This window comes from Xenopus tropicalis, chromosome 4 (genome assembly GCF_000004195.4).
Source record: "Xenopus tropicalis strain Nigerian chromosome 4, UCB_Xtro_10.0, whole genome shotgun sequence".
NCBI lineage: Eukaryota > Metazoa > Chordata > Amphibia > Anura > Pipidae > Xenopus > Xenopus tropicalis.
Window position 1 is genome coordinate 69,476,905 of NC_030680.2, and position 21,013 is coordinate 69,497,917.

Here is a 21,013-nt window from a genome sequence, read left to right on the forward strand (position 1 = left end):
GAAAATCAGTCAAAAATAAAAGTTGGTTGTTTAAATAGGACACCATAAAAAATGGTATTGCCAAAATGTAAACCTTTTAGGTAATGGCTTTCTGGATAATAGATTCCTTGCCTGTATTTGTTATGTTTGAAGGAAAATATATAGAGGATTCCTCATATTTTATTATAGCCCGGTTGCTTATTAAGAGCAAGCAGATTTAGCTATTTTTCATGGTGCTCATGCAAAGCTGTTTATAGCATTCTGTTTTCCATTTCACCCGAGTAATTTGTGCAGGGGCTCTAAAATAGACAGAGAGGGCGAGGATGAATCTGTTAATCTACTGGAAGCAATAAAAGGGAGAACATATGTGCAGTGGTGTTATTAATTCAAGCCATCCCCTCAGATGTTTACAGGAGAAAATCTTTTCTCTGCATTTTTAACAGTCCTGAGTAACTGGGAGATATTTAAGTATTTTTACTAGTATATTCATTGTACACATTTATTGGGTGTACACAAGGCTGTTACGTATTTATATAAGGGTTATATTGGGCAATTCATTGCAGTGTTATTCTATCCAGATGTTACCCAATCTAATCAGACCAAGAGTAGACAGGCAAGTGTACACAGAGTGGCTAGGGTTCTCTTTCAGGGATCCTCTTACGTTAATTTGGCTGCTGGCTGTGAAGGATTAGGGGGAAAGCTTTATTGTGCAGTACTATTTTAAAGAGATACTATATTAAGGGTATATAAAGTCATTTTTTAAAAGTGCATATATAGGTTCTTAGCACTAAATGAAACAACTGTAATATATGCCTGTTGAAACTTTTGTACATGCTTTGAGATACAGGCAGACCAAATGCTACCTGCTGATTGGTTGCTATGGGTTACAAGACAAGTAGCAAACTAAATACTATTTATTACATTACCCCTTAGAACCTAATTAAGGCATGTGTTAAAAAGCATACACTGAATATTAAAGGCAATGTTTATTTTGGTTGTCAAAGCTTTTACTTTTCCATGAGCCCCTTGATCTGAATTGTACAACACTGTACCAAGGTGCATGAACCTTTTGTGACACTGAACAGTTTTAGGGGCATACAGTATTTCTAATCATTGTAGACAAACATCACCAGTGATGTTGCCTATAGCAACCAATCAGCAATTAGATTTGAATGGTCACCTACAAGTTAGAAAACAAAAGCAAAGATCTGACTGATTGCAATGGGCAACATTACTGGTGATGTTTGTCTCCAATGTTAAAAAATATGCCTGTTAATTTTATGCCTATATAAAACAGCATGGCTGCGAAACAATGCAAAGTTTATTACAAACTAAACAACCAATCAGTTGGCATTTACTGGTCAAGTTATTGATCACTGCACCTCAGCAAACTTTGTGCTAATTTACCTTACATAGCATGATGTTTTATGTATATAACTATTCAAGGTCCTACCATATTAATATGCAGTTGGCTTTTGTGCGCTCTATTGGACATATATACTCATGGGTGAAAGTGAACATTTGGAGTAGTTTCATGTCTCTTCTCTTGGTAAAATGTCCCCAGTGAATATTCTCCACAAGAGCACAAGAAAATTCAGCACATTTCTCTTGAAAAAGTATACTTATGAAGTGTACTTGTGACAATACACCTGGGGACTTGAGGTGAATGTTGGTTATTACAGCTGAGGAGAAAATTCACACTAAGGGGCACATTTACTAATCCACGAACGTCCGAAAAGCGTCTGAATGCGTTTTTTTCGTAATGATCGCTATTTTGCGATTTTTCGTAAATTGTCGCGACTTTTTCGTAGCCATTACGACTTGCTCGTAAATTGTCGCGACTTTTTCGTAGCCATTACGACTTGCTCGTAAATTGTCGCGACTTTTTCGTAGCCATTACTACTTGCTCGTAAATTGTAGCGACTTTTTCGTAGTCGTTGTGCCGAGTATGAAAGTTTGGGATTCATTTAAGCTTCAGTATCGTGACTTTCCTTGGGCCAGGTTGGAGCTGCAGAGTGCCATTGAGTCCTATGGGAGGCTTCCAAAATCATGTAAAGTCGCAAAGGTTTGCCTGCCGTTTACAAGCGCTCAATACGAAAAAGTCGTGACAATATACGAGCAAGTCGTAATGGCTATGAAAAAGTCACGACAATTTACGAGCAAGTCGTAATGGCTACGAAAAAGTTGCGAAAATTTACGAGCAAGTCGTAATGGCTACGAAAAAGTCGCGACAATTTACGAAAAATCGCAAAATGTTCGTTTCCAATCCGATTTTTTCCCATTCGGGATTCGGATTCGTGGATTAGTAAATCAGCCCCTAAATGTCCCCTTATATGTTTAATATTTTAGAAGCTCATTTACTAACCATTGATTTTTAATTTTAAACTCCATTCAAATATTTTAAGAAAAAGTCGCAGAGAAAAAAAGCTGCAACTTTTCTGAGATTTACTATGCGTCTAAACGTCTAAAAATCTGAATTCGACAATTCACCAGATTAAATTTGCCGAGTTTATGTAGAAGTCAATGGCAGCAGTCCCTTCCCTTTCCTTGAAGTCCTTTCTTTAGTCTCGAAAATTTAGAGATCTCTCTGGGTTTTGTCTGAAAATCATGACTTTTTTAAACTGTCAGGATTCGAAAACCCTGAGGCTGCTAGAGAAACCATACCCCTTTAGTGGACAGGACAACCCTGGCAGAACCGGTCTCCACTGATGCCCTTTTGGTCCCTGGAACTTTCTGCTGCAGACCAACAAAGAGAACCTGAACACTGCAGAGTATGATCAACTAAACTAAGCATAATCAACTAAACATGGTACAAGCAAGGGTAAACCAAAAACTCAAAAAAAGTCAAGAGCAGGCAAGAGGTTGGGGAAGCTTAGAACAAACAAGATCAAATTTCAGGAAGAGGGTTAAAACAAATAATAAGGCTTGGGCAGGAACTGTAAACTACAGAGCCAGCTTGGGCAATGTTTACAACCAAAAAGGGTCCTGTGCTCCAAAAAAAAATGAGTGCGTGCAAGCATTCAGACGTGTGCCTAACCAGGGTGCGTGCCAAAGCCTTAGGCATACAGACAGGGTAGGCAATTACTTTCACTTTTCATTCAACACTTCCTAGATGTCACTGCACTCTTAACATCCCCCCTCCCTTGTCATGGTCTAGAATTGTGTAGCCGTTGCATGGGTAATGGCATTAGGTCCCCCATTCTGGCACATACACAAGATTTGGGATGATGCAAAGCTTGCCTTAATTAAAATCCCCACAAAATGGTGCCTGCCTGTTTGCTGTGATTATGAATTCCAAGACTGAAGGAAACACAATTGAAATAAACTATGTACATACTATGTATGAGTGTATGTAAAGTTATTTTGCTCAACTAACATGATAGAAAAGGATTTAAAATTAGGAATTAGAATAGATCCTTGCATAGGGGACATCTTATATCATAGTTGTTTGGAGGTTGCCTGATTATAGCTAACCCTCCACTTTTAGAAGTGAAAAAATAAAACAAGCTTTATTTTGAAAACCATGGGATAAGATAATAATTCCATCCCTTGTAATCTGTGACATATCTTCTTTTCCATGGCCACACAGATAGCAGTTCCAGCTGTAAGTCTTTCTAATTTTAGAAAACCTTTAGAATTAATCTCCACACTAGACACACAACAGATAGTAAAATAAAAAGTACAAAATAAAATAGCTATCAGATCAGTTGTGCATATATATATATTGTGTAAGTCAGCAGTGATGTACAAGAAATACTGAAATGCTTTTGGGAAGAACATACCTGTAACCCCACCATTCGGAGGAGCTACTTTATGTGCAAAACAGTCATATGATTTAGAGTGAAGAAACACTCTGGAGGCAAGTCTAGTTTTTCCATTTCTTTAAGGAGCCTGAGCTGTGCTAACGGGGACAGCTCTTTGGTTTTACATTATAATTAAGTATTGCTATCCAGATATACCAAAATCATACAAAGTGCTGGTGAGCAACATTGTTATTGGTTTATCCTTGTGTATGTATATTTAAGGTTCTGGTCAACATCTTTAGAGAACAAGGGTATGTGGCAACTCCAAGAATCCCATGTGAGATGGTTCTAAGTGCTGCATATTTAGCTCAAGTAAATCAACCCCCTTATAAATAAAGGTTATTGTCATGGCAAAATCTAGCAAAATAAAAGGAGAATTTCACTTACCTTCTTGACGTAAATTCTATTTCTTCTAGTCCCGACATGTCAGTACACATGGGTAGCAGCGCCCCTCCCACACAGGAGGTAGGACCTATAACAAAGCCAATTAAAATGAATCCTGCCCTATAAGACCACCTGACTTCCTCCTCACCACTGTTATACATTTGCCATAGCAGTACAGGAAGCAAAATTGGGATGGGAAACCTGTACTGACATGTCGGGACTAGAAGAAATAGAATTTACGTCAAGAAGGTAAGTGAAATTCTCCTTTTCTTCTGCGTCCCTCCATGTCAGTACACATGGGATCTACCAAGCCATGCCCCACAAAACAGTAAGGGGTGGGAAACAAAAGGTACAAAACCAAACAAGAGCAAGAAAGGCCAAAACAAGGCCAACATCCCGTAAAGGAAACAGGGACACTGATGAAACTCTGAAAATGAGATAAGAATGCTGAACAACCAAAAAGAACAACAATGCCCCAAGGTATCAGTAAGTGGCTGACAACCAAAACTCAAATTTTCCTACTACTGCATATAACATAATATGAGAGACAAGCAAGCCAAGGCAAAAAATGACCATTCCCTGCAACAAGAGTTCTTTCACAGAACAGAGGGCCTTTCACAATACCCAGACGCTCACTGCATACACAACCATAATCCTGGCCTAACCAGCTCAATAGTATAACTAACTTAGCACAGCTAGCAGGCCAGAGAAACCACACCAGAACTGGCAACAACTAGGATATATAACCCACTAGTGCTGAGGCTAAGAAACTGACCCTAAGCCCCAAACAGTGGCACTAGAAAATAAAGCTTGTCACCTGCAAGCATCTACTCCACAGCTCAATGGGAGCAGCTCAAAAAAGCTTGGGCAATCATCTTCAAAAGAAGAACCAACAAGGCACTGATGCAGATGTCCACAAATACAGAGATACTGCAGCCCTCAAAGTCCACTAAGCCCAACCAAACTGGGGAACATAAGAAGCTAATGAACCAGCAATACTGGTATAAGCACTGTGCAAGCAACTGCTGATGCTAAGACAAATAACAGTCTGCACACCAATCTATATCCTAAAGTCAAAATACATGTCAGGCAATGCACACCAAGGCAATGTTGCACAAACTAGCCGGCCTGAATGTACACCTGGTGTGCCAATGCAACCACCACGAAGACAAAATCCCAGAGGGAAGGCTGATAGCACACAAGCCATAGCACCCAAACAACCAAACATTGCCAAATAGCGAATGTGAATCCAAGCATGAGCACTCCCGCTGCAAACATGCCAACCTTTGGATAAAGAAAGCAAGCAAGCACTGAAACCAAGGTCAGAGGTCCTGGGAGGCAATAACCCTAGCCTAATCTAGGACTGCCATAGGGCAGACCCTCATCCTACCTACCTGTCCGGTAGGACAAAAAATAACAGTGGTGAGGAGGAAGTCAGGTGGTCTTATAGGGCAGGATTCATTTTAATTGGCTTTGTTATAGGTCCTACCTCCTGTGTGGGAGGGGCGATGCTACCCATGTGTACTGACATGGAGGGACGCAGAAGAAATATAATTAAGGTTTATAAAATAAAAAGCTAACTTTACCAAACCTACTGTGTGTAGGTCATCTAAGGCCACAATGTTATTTCTTCTCTGTCAATATTCTGTAATCATAGCAATGTAAGTTATCCAGAAAGAAAAATAGATGCTTAACACTGGCAAGTGTTGCACAGACACGCTCATTATAACGCATTACTTTACAGAAATCATCAATTTATATTTCAGCTAGAATGTCATGACCAGCATTTGAAATATGTCAGTGAAGAATGCATTAGTAACTATGATACTGAAAACTGAAATGAATGGATCATGATATATTCCCTAAACCCAGAGATTTAATCCTATAAGAGCCAGTGAAAGACACTGGTTTAAATGCCCTAAGTGAATGATTAGATATTGTAATCCGACATATGCTTCAGATACAGTGAGAATAATCCATTTTGTCCATCTGGTAAAGCTTGCCTTGTAATGCAGATTTATCAGAGCTGAAAGGATTGCTTTAAACCCCAATCAATAGCTCCTAACCTATGTAGCTGTCTCACATGGGTCTTAAAACAGTAGCTAGGGGGCCTAATCTGTAGGCCATTTACGCTGCACTTGTATTGCCTTCTTGCATTCTAAGGCCAGTCAGGGTGAGGACTCGAGGAAACATTCCTTTATTTGCTGTTTTTTATATATACCATAGTACCATAGTAGAAAAAAAGGAAAAATGGCAACAAGAGTAAAGAGAAGAAAGGGTGTGCCCAGGAGGCCCACCAGAATTCATGGTATTTCCAGAATCCATGGTAATAAGTGCTCACATCATTTAGACATTTAGAGCATAAATCTGACGCATCATTGTATATTTTGGCAATTTTGTGGGGTGTAAAAGGTGTGTAAGGAGTAAGGTATGTATTTACTATCTTAAATGCATATTTAAATGGTATTCAAGGATTCACCCATGGGGCATATATGGCCCTTCAACAGGTTTTTATGGCAAGCCAATAGTCTATGCAAGTGTTCCATAGACCTCTTTGTATGACACAATTTTAATATACTCTGGCCTTCAAACATGTGATATGACAAATAATTTACACACACAATATCAAGTCAATACAAACATTCAGAACCTTAGGACAAAGACACAAACAAGGTCTGCCATTTCCAGAGAAGCGCAACTAGATATAATAAAATGTAGCTTCCAAAAAAATGTAGCTTTCATTTTTTCAGTTTTCTGCTCACATTGTGCACTGTGATTGCCACCAATACATTTATAATGCTTTCTCTTCTGGGTTTTTGGTGCCAAAATGCCAAAACTCCACAATTTGTTTTGCTATTTATCATGTGACAAAACTGTGACAAATCCAAAAGCAAAAATATGCCTGTCTAGATCATTTAGAAGTTGATGGCAGATGTCTCTTTTACAACCGAAAGATCTTTCTTTGCTTCTTAGTTTTAGAGGTTTTCAGGGTTCAGGACACTGTCATTTGTGCAACAATACAAACAACCTATGGTTAACACATTTTTTCTGCATCTGCAACTATAAAACCACAAAAGCCGCAAAAATCCAAATGTTGATAAATGTGCCTAAATCTTTTTGTTCTTTTTTTAATACAACATACATGCTATAGTGGGGGCATTTTTGTAAAGGACTTGTATGCTTCCACTTTGCCCAGGGAACCAAAGAGTGCCAAACTTATTGCTGACAGTAAGACTGCATTGGGAATCAGATCACGTTAGAAGTCATTTCTTGAGACTGTGCTAATACATTATATGGAAGATTGTACACTGTAAGCCTTTTATGACCTACTGTGCATTGTTCTGCAGCATATATTTTATGTCTGCAAGGTAGCACTATACCTGTTTTATTGCAAATGTGTATTTAATCAGAGGGTTTTAGGAAACATTCAAGACAATGTAAAACTCCTTATCTCAGAATCAAATTATTTGTTAAGGTGAAAATAGTGTCGTTATCACCACTTTTAAGGGAGATCTGTAAGCGCAGACTTTTCCTCTGTAACTAGGGGCTATGAGAATTCAATGTATAGTGACGAGCTCACCATAAATAGAGCAATAGCTGGAGGCATGTTCATAATCCAACACCATAATAAAATGCTAACTGTACTGCCATCCAAGCATTGCTCGCTTTCCTGCTCTGATATAACATGTCTGTTGTTGTGCACAATAATAATTGCCTTAGGTTCTGTCACAAATCATTTGACTTGCTTAGGAGCTGAATAGCCTATTATTAAAGACTCAGCCTTTATTAAATATTCAGCTGGGGTATGTGCAACCTATTCTCTTTCAACTCTTGTATTTCATTTTGGAAATTAATACCATTTGATAATTTGTTAATCTTTTGCAGCAAATCCCTGCATGAACAGAATTTAAAATAAAGCAGTAAACATTGTACTACTTCTTTGTTTTGCTAAATAATAGAAAGGGAGATAGATAGATAGATAGATAGATAGACATAGATGATAGATGATGATAGATAGATAGATAGATAGATATGAGAGAGAGAGAGATTTGTATTGCAAAGGATCTATTATTACTGATCAGACTTATTGGAGAATCTTCTTGTACTTGTTATAGGAAAATTATACCCCAGAATGAATTCTTAACCAACAGATAGTTTATATCATGTTAAATTGCCTATTAAGGAAGTGTACAAAACTGGAATATATATATGATTAAATATTGTCCTTTTACATCCTTTCCCTTGATCCACCATTTAGTGATGGGCTGTGTGCTCCCTCAGAGATCACCTGACAGGAAATAATTGAGCTCTAACTGTAACAGGAAGAAAGATAGAATTGTGCCCATTAATTGGCTGATGTGACCTAACATACATGTGTGCTCTTGGTTTGTTTGTGTGCACTGTGAATAGTTTGATCCCAGGGGGCAGGCCTTAGTACTTAAAATGGCAGTTTTCTATTTCGGATTACCCAGTGGCACATACTACTGAAAAAGTATATTTATAAGAAAATGGTTTACATTGATGAATCAAGTTTTTATATGAGCTGTTTTATACAATATATTTTGCATAGACCTGCATTGTTTAGGAGGTATAGTTTGCCTTTAATAAAGGGGTTGTAAACCCTCCATAAAACTGTCCCACTTCACCCCCAAGTTCCCTAATGTACACAACCAAAAATATAATTACAGGTGAAAATTCACAGGTAAAAATGCTGATGGCCAAAAAGTTAATTACAGATCTTATATACAGAGATTTGGGATATTACATTAAAATCAAACATAAGGATAGAGGGCATACTTCTGTTTAGTTATTCTGTGATACAAATGGTTAATGCTTCCAGCTTCTTTTGCAGGAACAAAGAATTAGGAGCCAGATATACGTATATTGTTCAGCTGGGATTCTTATTGGAGAATTGATTTCCATTTTAATTAGGCCACCATTCCTGGAGAGCTGGGGAAAAATTTATTGTGCAATATTCCTTTAAGAGGAAAACCCTAATAATGCTGGACTACGATTAGCAGCCCAGCAAACTTTGAAAAAAAGTATTGTTGAGCAAGCACTGTTTATATTGCCTACATGCCTAGAAGAAGACTAATAATTACTCTGATAAAAGGACCTGCATTCCTAATTTAGCAAGTTTGAATGCAGTAAGCAGACTAGGCCATTCTTATTATAGGGAACCAATATCAAAGAAAAATGTTAAAGAAAAGCATTTACATCCCTGCGTTCTATGCAATACAACTTGATCTTCAGTGAATGTTTGAAGGATCTGTAAAACTTTGTTTGGAGTGTTAGAAATAACTGTACCACATTAAGAATTCCATTAAGTTCTCCATACCTGGAGAAAATGTAATCTTGGGACTATAGCTCACATAGATTCCCGTTTTTACATCATTAGTGCAGTTTGTATTTGAACTGGGGCGTAAGAATAGTGGTTGCAAAAGCAGACTCTGCTGGGGCAACAGGAGGCCGCAGTGGGGGTACCAATGACTGTTGCTAAATTGCACTATAGCCATGTAAATCAGATCATATCTTACAAGGTGTGTTGAATGGATGGGCCCTAAAATAGTTTTGCCTAGTGACCATTGAAATTTTCATGCATTTTAACAGGGACCAAGCAAGTTGTGTGTATAAATGGGACAATTTGATCATTAGGGGATTGGAATATAAATTTTGACAAGAGCTACTTTGAACAAACACTTGTCGTTCTGGGCAAAAGCTAGGCTTAATACATCTTAATACATCTTTGATCCGGAGGGATATACCAAAATGTCTGGTGCAGTCACATCAAAAGTCATGTCGTAATGCTTTTGAGGAATAGATAAATCTGATTTTCAGAATAAACGCTGCAGTCCTTTCTGTGACATTATGTGATGAAAAAGTTATGGAAAAATGATGGGTATGTGAAATGAGGATTCAGGTGCTTGTGCTAAAGTATAGGGGGCACAGAAGCAAGGAAGCCCTGTAACTACAATCTGACCTAAGGAGTTGTTACTTGCATGGTTCCCTTTCTGTGTTGTTCCTATAAACTCAACTGACTAATCACTCACTAATGTTGATTCTGGGGCACAAGAACTGATGTAATTCTTACTAGTGAAAAAAATCAGATGGAATTGTGGGAAGAAATGCAGCAATTTGGGTATAAAACAGCAAATTGTCATTCTTTGAATCCTTTGCACAACACAACTTTTAAGTGAGTTATCATCTGATAACTTCTTATGCTATTTTGGCATTTCCTTAGAAAACTAACAAGTAGGTAATATCCCTGTGTGATTTAATATGGTTAATTGCAAATATTTCCCTTAGTGGCAACTGTGCATATTTTTTACACGAATGCTGTTTTACCTATCAATGCTAGAGTTAAATTACAGTTGTCCTTATATGTTCTGTCTGTAGTCTTTCTCCTTTTTGATGTTACCTATACTGTATTTATCTGCAGAATCTTAACATTAGGAGAGCCATTTACTAATGCTCTGATTTTTTTTTCTGATACTGTTTTTTAAGCACTAAAAATCACAGAAAAAGAGTTACAAATTCTTCAAGATTTACTATGCGACAAAACGGCTAAAAATCTGAATCTGACAATTCACCAGCAGAGTTGAATGACTTTTATGAGATTTTTTTCCCACGCTGACTTATTTAGTTCAGAGTTTTTAGTAAATGTCAGGCATTCTGTTAATGTCTACAGTTAGTATTGTTGTTGGTATATATAGTTTATATATGTGAGTGTATAGATAGGTCAGTATAGGTTAGTATAGGTTTGTATGTGCTGGGTTTACTTGGAAGGGTTGAACTTGATGGACTCTGTTGGTCTTTTTTCAACTCTATGAAACTATGTAACTATGTAACCATTTGTGGAACTTGGTTTATTCACATTTTTAAAAATGTGAATAAATCGAAATGTTTTAGTAAATCTGCCCCTAAGAGTAGATTTTGTTATTGTAATCAGCAGTAATGTTTTTTTACACAATATTGTACAAGAAACAACTACTACAGGCATGTTACTTTTAATACATAAAGCCAGATTATATTCTCAGCTTTAAATGGTAAATATCCCATTCTTCTGATAACATGTACAAACTTTTCTGTTTTGCTATTAGCGAGGAGACTGCTCTGCATTTCAGACATCAGAGGGTTTTGTGCAGTGTGTCACTATATGGTGGGACCGCTCCATTGTTTTCTGAGGAAAGAGTGGTTAGTGGCAATATGTGAAAATTGTGACTGAAAAAATCATAACTATTTAACCAGCCAGAAAATTGTTACATGTAACACTTGCACAGCAATTGTACAGTCTAAATACGTTAGCTCTATGATATGGGTTATATCAGTGTTTTTATTTTGGGCTTTATATGTCCTTTATGTCCTTTACCTTTTCCCACAGGAAAGGAATCCTACATTATACATCTAGAACTCACAGTTATGGATGTTAATGATGAGTTGCCAGAGTGGACAATGGATCCCTTGCCCCCAATGGGTGTTGTATCACCAAATGCTGCAGCTGGTACTTATGTGTACAAACTACAAGCTACTGATAAAGATGAAGGAGTGAGCGGGGAAGTGGAGTATTTCCTACTGGAAGGTAAACATATCCAATGTTTTTCCTATACAGTAATGTATCCAAGCACAAAGCTTCTCTGCCTTGTACTATACAGATATGGAATACTGTACCCCTACTACAAATTAAAAGTGCATTAGTAGACAATGGGGATTTCCTTTACAAAGATATAACACTACAGGGTAAATAATTGAAGTCATAGAATGCTCTATTTTACCATTTTCAATGGGAGGAACATTATTCTTTTTAACACAACAATAGTAGTTCTGGATACATAGTAGCAAGTTTTATGTATCATTTTTAGCTAAAGCACAACTTTAATTGTACTGCTCCAGACCAGTAATTTTTATTTTATATAGACAGAGTGAGTTTTATTAGGACTCTGTAGCTGAATGGATTTGGCTTCTAGGTCTTAAAGAGAAAATCTTCTTATGAATGCATTGTATATTCATTCAGTAGTGTATTGGCATCATTTTATCTGCAAAAGGAACCTTCATTACAGGCATATCTGTGTTAATTCATATCAATTCATATAAAATTCCGTCAGATCTACAGTACACTTACGGACCATATGAAAGCAGTGTCACCTATTAAATATGGAAGAGTACCTGCAAGGCCAAAGTTATAAAGATATTTAGTTCAAAGTGAAATCAATTTAGTCTATGAGAAGCTATTGCTAGGTAAACACATCAGGGGCCATGTACAAAGAGAAAAGTGATCAATTGTGCAAGTGCAAGATATATATTGCCTATCTTTGTAAACAGGTATTCTAAATCCATACTAAATCTATAATGGGCCAGTTTAGCTCGAGCAGGGCTGATATTACAGCTGAGTGCTTGTTATTGGGAAATCTGGTGCTCAACAGGAAGGCAGGGATGGACTTCTTGTGCAATCTAGTTGTTCAGCCCTAACAGCCAGTGGAATTTGGTCGTTTGCATCTGTGCTCACAATCCAATCATATTATAAGTGTGCTACAGCATGAAAGTCTGCAAATGATCAGTTTCAGTAGTTATTTTGCTAATTTAACTATGTAGCTATATAAATCTATGAAAGCATTTGTTAAATTGCATTATATTGGAAAGCAATAATCATTTGGTAAAGTTTTCTCAACGAGTTAAACAAGGGTGCCTCCATCTTAAATAGACATTTTGTTCCATAGTTATTGGTTAGTAAGTTATTTTCTTATCTTAAGCGTTCAAGATCCTGCTACAGCTTAAAGCTACATAAATAATCCGTGCAGGGTAGGAAGAGGGTGCTGACGGCAGTTGATTGTTGGGTTGAAGAATCCTTTCAAACTTTGAAAAAAATGCAGCAAAGCACCAAGTGTTAAAATATTTACACCCTTTTGTCAAAAATGGCAAAATGCCGTAGCTGAGAACACAATATGCAGCAGAAATTGTTTTCCCTGTGGAGATTTCCCTCTTCTTGAATAGATGTTTTGCTATACTACAATTTTTCATAAATATTTAGTTCCAAATGAAATAGATTTAATTCTAAATGGGATCAATGGGTGTTTAAATATAAATGTGAAGCCTTGCAAGGCATCGTGTTATCTGAATGAATGCTACATCTTCTGCGCTTGCTGTTCCAGGCGGTGATGACAGATTTGCTGTTGATCGGAGCACAGGCTGGATTCAGACAACTGGATTACCTTTGCTGGAGAATAAGGAATATTTACTTACTGTACAAGCAGCTGACATGCTCGGAAAGAAAAGTGCCCCTATTGTTGTTTCTGTGATAGCAGGACTCAGGCCACCACAGTTTAAAAAGGCCTCCTATTCTATCCATGTTCCAGAAAATGTCTCTCCGGGATACGTGTAAGTTGTAGAACAAACAACTAGATTCTTACTTGTGCTAAATGTTACAGAATGATATTTAAAGGAGACATATTGGATAAATGGGAAAACTCCTAATATTGTAGGCAATTATGAATAATATACGGTTGATTCTGTTAATGCCTATAAGAGGGGCCTGGATGAGTTTTTGGACAAGCAGAATATCCAAGGCTATTGTGATACTAATATCTACAGTTAGGGGCACATTTACTAACCCACGAACGGGCTGAATGCGTCCGATTGCGTTTTTTTCGTAATGATTGGTAATTTTGCGATTTTTTTCGGCGTCTTTACGATTTTTGCGTAAAAACGCAAGTTTTTCGGCGTCTTTACGATTTTTGCGTAAAAACGCGAGTTTTTCGTAGCCATTACGAAAGTTGCGCAAAGTCGCGATTTTTTCGTAGCATTAAAACTTGCGCGAAACGTCGCGCCTTTTAAGTTTTAACGCTACGAAAAAGGCGCGACTTTGCACGCAAGTGTTAACGCTATGAAAAAATTGCGACTTTGCGCAACTTTCGTAAAGACGCCGCAAAACTCGCGTTTTTACGCAAAAATCGTAAAGACGCCGAAAAAATCGCGTTTTTACGCAAAAATCGCAAAAAATACGAAAAAGTCGCAAAATGTTCGTTTCCAAACGGAATTTTTCCAATTCGGATTCGAAATCGTGTCTTAGTAAATCAGCCCCTTAGTATTACTGGTTATATATATAGTTTATGTATGTGAGTGTATAGATTGGTTAGTATAGGTTGTGTGCTGGGTTTACGGATGGGTTGAACTTGATGGACAATGGTCTTTTTTCAACCCTATGTAACTATGTAACTATGTAACTATGTAACGGTGCTGGTTTCACTTTGTGCTAGAAATGAATCCTATCTGTCATAATGGCCCATTTATTGGAGCTCAATAGAAGATCCTATCAGTTCTTTGTCCCTGTTTCAAATAAAGGGTGGGCGTGTCCTAACGGTCCCTGCCAGAAGCACAGTAGGAGGGAGAGAGCCAATCACCGCCCTGCACTCACACAAGCAAAGATAGGCTTCAGTTCCCTATCAGGTCAGCCTAGCTGCTGATTGGTTCCAGTCCTACAGTGCAGTGTACTGAGAGCCGCTGGCTCCCCTGCACATCCAGAGAATTCAGGCAGCAGGAAATGGGACAGATGGGCGGGAATAGTACAGGTTTTGGTGGAATTTCTCAATAAATCAGTCTGAAATACAACTTTTTTAAGCGCAATCATTCTATTTTTAGAGGAGTATAATTAAATGGTACATTCTTAATTTTTATAGGATATGTCTCCTTTAAATATGCCATTCAGTTAGGGTGTATTAAAGCCGGGATTTTGTTGAAGAATTTTAGGATTTTAGGAATTTGTGGACAGGATTCAAGGATGCAATTGTGGTGGTGGAAATGAAAAGCGTCAAAAAGTATACCCTTCTTGTTTAACACAAGTTTAATGAATAGGGCACACAATCAACATCTTTTTTTTGTATTTGGTTTTAATTAAAGGGGAAGGAAAGGCTAAATCACTGGGGGTTTGCCAAATGTTAGTGATTGTGATTCTCACCTAAATCCCCTGACTGGTGCTTCTGTTAGGAGAAATCTGCCCAGGGCGTGGGGTAGTGCAAGCGAGCTATCCTTTCATTCTCCTTGTGACAAGATCCCAGGGCCCGCGCATGTGCAGTTGAGTGAAAAGTCGGCTGTGTAAAAATTCAGCTTTTCACTCCACTGCACACATGTAAAGACTGAAGGAAAAGGATTGCTTTGTTGCATACACTCTTACAAACACTGGGGGGTGCCTAACATTTTGCCACCTCCCAGTGATTGTAAGTAGTCCTTCTCCTTTAAAAAATGTCCATGTGAAAAGCTATTTCACTTTCCAATGTCCTGGTTCTTGGAAGCAACATTGGCAGGATGGGAGTTCCTACTTGCCACATGAAGCAAATTTTTTCACCTGATATAGATTCATGCAAAATTTGTAGCAGAAATTTGCTATATGTTTTGTTTTCCTAGAAACAACACACATTGACTCCAGTGCATTTTGTGCAAGAATATGAATTCATATTCCACATCTCAAGCTAGCATAACAAATGGAATATTGCAGGAAATTACTAGAGACATCAGAGTGTTACAAGGCATGAACCAAAAATACTTAATTTAATACTTAATTAAAAAAAGATAGGAATCTATTGCCTGTAGGACGCTTTCAGTAAAATAAGCTTTTGAAGTAGAAGGAATCTGTAGAAATTAGCAACAGATGAAAATATACCAGAAAGGCCACACCACTGCTTTACATATGCTGTTGATGCCACCATACCCACATACGTACAGGTGTGCCTTAATTCCTTCAGGAGGACTATTGTTTTTGTATACCTACCTGATAGCAGACATGGACCACCATGTTGTGTTAGAGACTACAATAAGATTTCTCTACTTCTGACACAGAGCAGAACGTTGTGCAAGAGTTCTTAAGAGGCAGGGTTAGATTAAAACAGACAGGACCATTTCTGCACCACATACGAGACAACTCTAGTAGACAAAAGTTGGAGTTTCACCACATCCATTATTTTATATGAAGTTTCAACGGACAAAGGGTCCGTCAATTTTAAGCTGACCCAGTAGGTTTCATAGTTAGATATTGATATATTTTCACAGTTGTTGATAAGGTATCCAGATTTTATTTCTGTATCTGTCAGTAGCACATCACAACTCTCCATATAAAACCCCTTTTTGTACCTTACATGAAACCTTTTTCTACTAATCTCAAGGGGTGTGTCCATATGCCCCAGCCTCCTTATATATTTATAAGTAATGATATTCCCCTTAAGCTTGGCTGCAGTCTTTCCTCCAAACTTCATAGGTTGTTTGGCCGCAGCCTTTCCTCATAACTTCATAGGTTGTTTGTTATGCTGGCAGGAGTTGGAAAGAGAGAGTTTTTGCTGACATATTATAGAACAGACTCTTGCTTTTCTAGACTTATCTGCTTTCTCAGTATTTGCCAGCTAATATCTAAAAGTGTTATCAATTTAATTAAAACTGTCAGTGATAGAACACTGGAGTGTTGAAGTCAAAATATTTTTTTGCAAGGCCAGCATTCGTAACTGCTTCTCTTTGTTCTAGATTACTGACAGTTTCTGCACTGTCTCATCAAAACAAGTCCATTAGTTATAGCTTGGTCAGAAATCCAGAGAATCTATTCAGTGTTCACCAGCTGACTGGAGCAGTGACCCTCATCCAGAGTGTGGATTACGAGAGAGAGCCCAAGGAACTCCTGCTTGTTGTCAGAGCAATGGAACACTTAGAGCAACTAAGCAGCACAGCAGAGGTGATTCTGTACAATTCCCTTTTAAGGCTATATGTAATAAGGTTTTGTGCCTTTATTTGTAATTTAAATGTTTTTAAAGTAATTCTGTCATGATTTTTATGGTTTAGTTTTTATTAGTATATTACACTGTTCCCATTGCAAATAGTTTACCATTTCAAATGATTTTTTTGAACCAATAAATGCATTTTTTAGCTGTAATATTGGTGTGTAGGCAGCCATCTCAGTGTATTGTGCCTGATCAGGGCCGGAACTAGGGGTAGGCAGATGAGGCAGCTGCCTAGGGCGCAATGATTAGGGGGCGCCAGACAGAAGCTTCTGCTGCCTACCACTAGTTCCCCTACTTTGCCATTGCCCCCGCCGCTTGTCAATGACAAGCGGCGGGGGCAATGACCCACGGCATCGCACCCCCCCGTGCCCGCCAACGGAGGGGGGCGGGGCGGGCGAGGTGGCCGACCGGGTTGCCTAGGGCGCCCGGACGACTTGGCCCGCCCCTGTGCCTGATCCTGATCTTTCAGAAAAAGCCATCTTCATACCATCCTATTGTTTTGCTTATTGACTAATGGGGGAGAAAGGGTGTGTGTGATATCACTCCAACTTGCAGTTGAGCAGTAAAGTGTGACTGAAGTTTATTAAAACACAAGTCACGTGACTGAATGCACCTGTCAAATTCTTTTCCTAATTAGTATGTTACTCTGTACAGATCTGTCAGTAGGAACTTTTCATGGCTATGTTTACACAACTTTGTCACATAAAGAATCTCACTCCTTCTTTGGGAACATTCTATTGCAGATTTATTATTAGTTGCATATTATTGTTATTATTATTATTAATAATATTTATTTATAAAGCGCCAACATATTCCGCAGCGCTGTACAATAAGTGGGTTTCATACACTGGACATACAGAGTAACATATAAAGCAATCAATAACCGATACAAGAGGTAAAGAGAGCCCTGCCCTGCATAGTAAAATATGATCATCTTGTAGCAGAAGAATATGCCAAACAACACTTTCACAACTTAATAGATAGCTACAGCTGGCAAAGACTCATATTTATGTATATTTTAGAAAGTGTTTTCCATTATAATAGGTGTGTAGTTGTGCATATTTACAGTATATTGATGTAGGACTACTCAAATGATCATCTAATTTTCCATTAACATTTAACACGTTGGGTTATTGTTGCTTGTTAGCGTTAATGAATTCTGGTAAAACCAAATTGTCTTGCAGGTGCATGTCTTTATCACAGATGTAAATGACTGCATTCCCGAATTCCAGCAGACAATTTATAGCAAAGACAATGTTGCTGAAAATGCTGCAGTAATGACATCTCTTCTACAAGGTTAATAATTTTCTTTTAAGTGAATTGCAAAATATGAATCTAAAAAAGCTGTAGGAAGCTTTTAATTACATAGCACTAACAGCATATCACCCTGGGACATGCCTTTAAATAAATCACGGGTGTAGTGTTTGACAGACTGACACGTGAAGGCTCCAAACTGAGTCTGGTTAAACGATAGTCTTGAGAGTATTCACCAAAGGGAGAACTTTTTGGGGCTGTTAATTTGATGGGATTTACATAAATTTCCCTGGTGCATTTTAGATAGATTTGCATATATCAAATAACTGTCTGATAAACTAAATTATGTTGGTAAATTGAAGCATAGAATGATTCTTGGTAAAGTTAAATGAACACTAATTAGCACTTCCATTGTTCTGCTGCATAGCACAGTTAAAGCAGCCAAAAGGTTTATGTGGATTACTGCACTAGGAAAAATATAGGTGTCGTTTACCTTAAAAAATGCAGCATGCAAAGGGCAAAAAAAGGCACATTGAGTATTGATCTAGGTCTCTGTGCTCTGTACCACAATTAGCCATTTTTTGCACTTTGCACATTGAGTATTGCCATAGGTCTCTGCGCTCCAAACCTGCTGCTTGCCTCACCAATACATTGTTAACTGTGTTAGTTAGCAATGTATTGGTAAGGGGTGGAGGTGTATCATCCTGACACTCCAGTTATGGAATAGCAAATGATGCAGGCCACATCAGGGCCCTGTACTTACTACCTGGGGTGGCTCTTGGCACCAAGATGCAGGACTTTTAAGCATTCCCTGGGGTGCAAGTGCTTGTTAGGTGAGCACTAAGGGGTGTACTCTTGCAGACTTAATCTGATGGATTTATATATGGTCTATAACCTACTGCATGGAAGTCTTATACTCTTTAAATACCCTTTCAACTGTGTTTTGGAGTATTTTCTTCAATTTCTTCTCATTTCCCCCTGATATATATTTATAGTTTCTATCATATACTTTCTCTACCTACTTTTGTGAATGTAAAGGACATATTATTGAACAAAAATATAAATATCTAAATAAGCATAGTTCAAATTTGCACACTGCTTGCCATTTGTCTTCATGGCCTGTTAATCAGCTGGCATCTGCCATATTGTCTTATTGTCTATTAATGTCTATTATTGTCCATTAGTGGCTTGGATAATTTCTTTAAAAAAATAATATCCAAGGCTATTGTGATACTAAAATCTACAATTGGTATAGATATTGGTATATGCAGTTTATATACAGTATGTGAGTGTATAGATGGGTGTATATACAGTAAGGGGCACATTTACTTACCCACGAACGTTCCGACGACGTCCAAATGCGTTTTTTTCGTAATGATCGGTATTTTGCGATATTTCGGAAAATTGTCGCGACTTTTTCGTAGTCATTCCGAATGTTTCGCAAAATGTCGCGACTTTTTCGTAGCGTTACGACTTGCGCGAATTGTCAAAACTTTTTCGCAGCTTTCGCGCCGAGTACGAAAGTTTCGGATTCATTCAAGCTTCAGTATGGTGACTTTTCTTTGGCCATGTTGGAGCTGCAGAGTGCCATTGAGTCCTATGGGAGGCGTCAATACGAAAAAATCACGACTTTTCGCACAAGTCATAACGCTTACGAAAAAGTCGCGACTTTTCGCGCAAGTCGTAATGGTTACGAAAAAGTCGCGACAATTTACGAAAAATCGTAACGGCGACGAAAAAATCGAAAAAAATACGAAAAAAATCGCAAAATGTTCGTTTTCCAATCTGAATTTTTCCAATTCGGATTCGGATTCGTGGGTTAGTAAATGTGCCCCTATGTGTATGTGTTTATATGTGCAATGGGGCTCATTTGGAAGGGTTAAACATAATGAACTTTTTTCAACTACACTTAACACTACATATTAGAAAGTTGCTAAGAATTACATTTTCTTTATTATGCAAAAGAAGTTTTGGGTAGAAATCCTTTTTAACGTAAAAAAAAATTGCACTCTTTCTTATGTTATTTTTTTAGTGATGGCCACTGACTGTGACTCTGGATTCAACAGTGAGGTTTCCTATTACACTGAAAGCGCTGATTTCAGCATCTCTGCACAGGGTATCATTAGCCCAGTGAGGGCTTTGGATTATGAAAGACCTGGGCATCTGTATGAGTTTGTAATCCTGGCAGTAGACAAAGGAGACAAACCAAACACTGGAACAGCGACTGTCAGAATTCGAATCTCCAATGTGAATGATGAAGCCCCTGAGTTCTCTCAAACAATGTAGGTACCAGTTTTTATCTCCCAGAATATGGAGAGAATTTATAACACTTTTAAAATCTACAGTAATGTTTACTCCATATTTCTTAGGTTACTCTGCATTTAAAATGTAGGCTATTCTGATTACGTCTAGGTAAATTCTGATTACGTCTGGACCGATCATGTCTCAATCCCTAAACTAAACTGCTAAGAGAAAGCAGATCAATAGCTTGTATCAAATCAGATAATAAAGTTGCATTGTGTGGAGACTGAGTAATTGTGGCTCAATATCAGTTTTGTAAATGTAACCATTTTCCTCACTGCCATGGCAGCAGCTGTGCATTTTATATACCTTACCCACTGTTTGTCAGTCAGCTTGTGTTCATTAAGGTGACTTGGTGACTGTTTCCCATTCTGTCCTGAATTGACTTTGCAGCTTCAGACAATACATGGAAACTTGTTTGTGTAAGGACCTGTCCTTGATAAAAAGATTTGACAAAGGATTTTACAGATCCTTTATTCTACGTTAACTTTATTTAAGTACTGTATTTTATAATGAATTTGCACTGAGTGCATTATTGTT

General features: G+C 37.9%; 1 protein-coding gene across 1 annotated transcript in view; it reads left to right on the forward strand.

Moving 5' to 3' along the window:
- Window positions 1–21,013, forward strand: part of LOC100493382 (neural-cadherin) — a 76,385-nt gene that overhangs the window by 8,163 nt on the left and 47,209 nt on the right. The window contains exons 2-6 of the mRNA XM_002934383.5: window positions 11,548–11,745; window positions 13,313–13,538; window positions 16,668–16,872; window positions 18,103–18,214; window positions 20,205–20,454. Coding sequence (XP_002934429.3) covers window positions 11,548–11,745; window positions 13,313–13,538; window positions 16,668–16,872; window positions 18,103–18,214; window positions 20,205–20,454 — 991 coding nt within the window. The remainder of the gene's footprint in view (window positions 1–11,547; window positions 11,746–13,312; window positions 13,539–16,667; window positions 16,873–18,102; window positions 18,215–20,204; window positions 20,455–21,013) is intronic.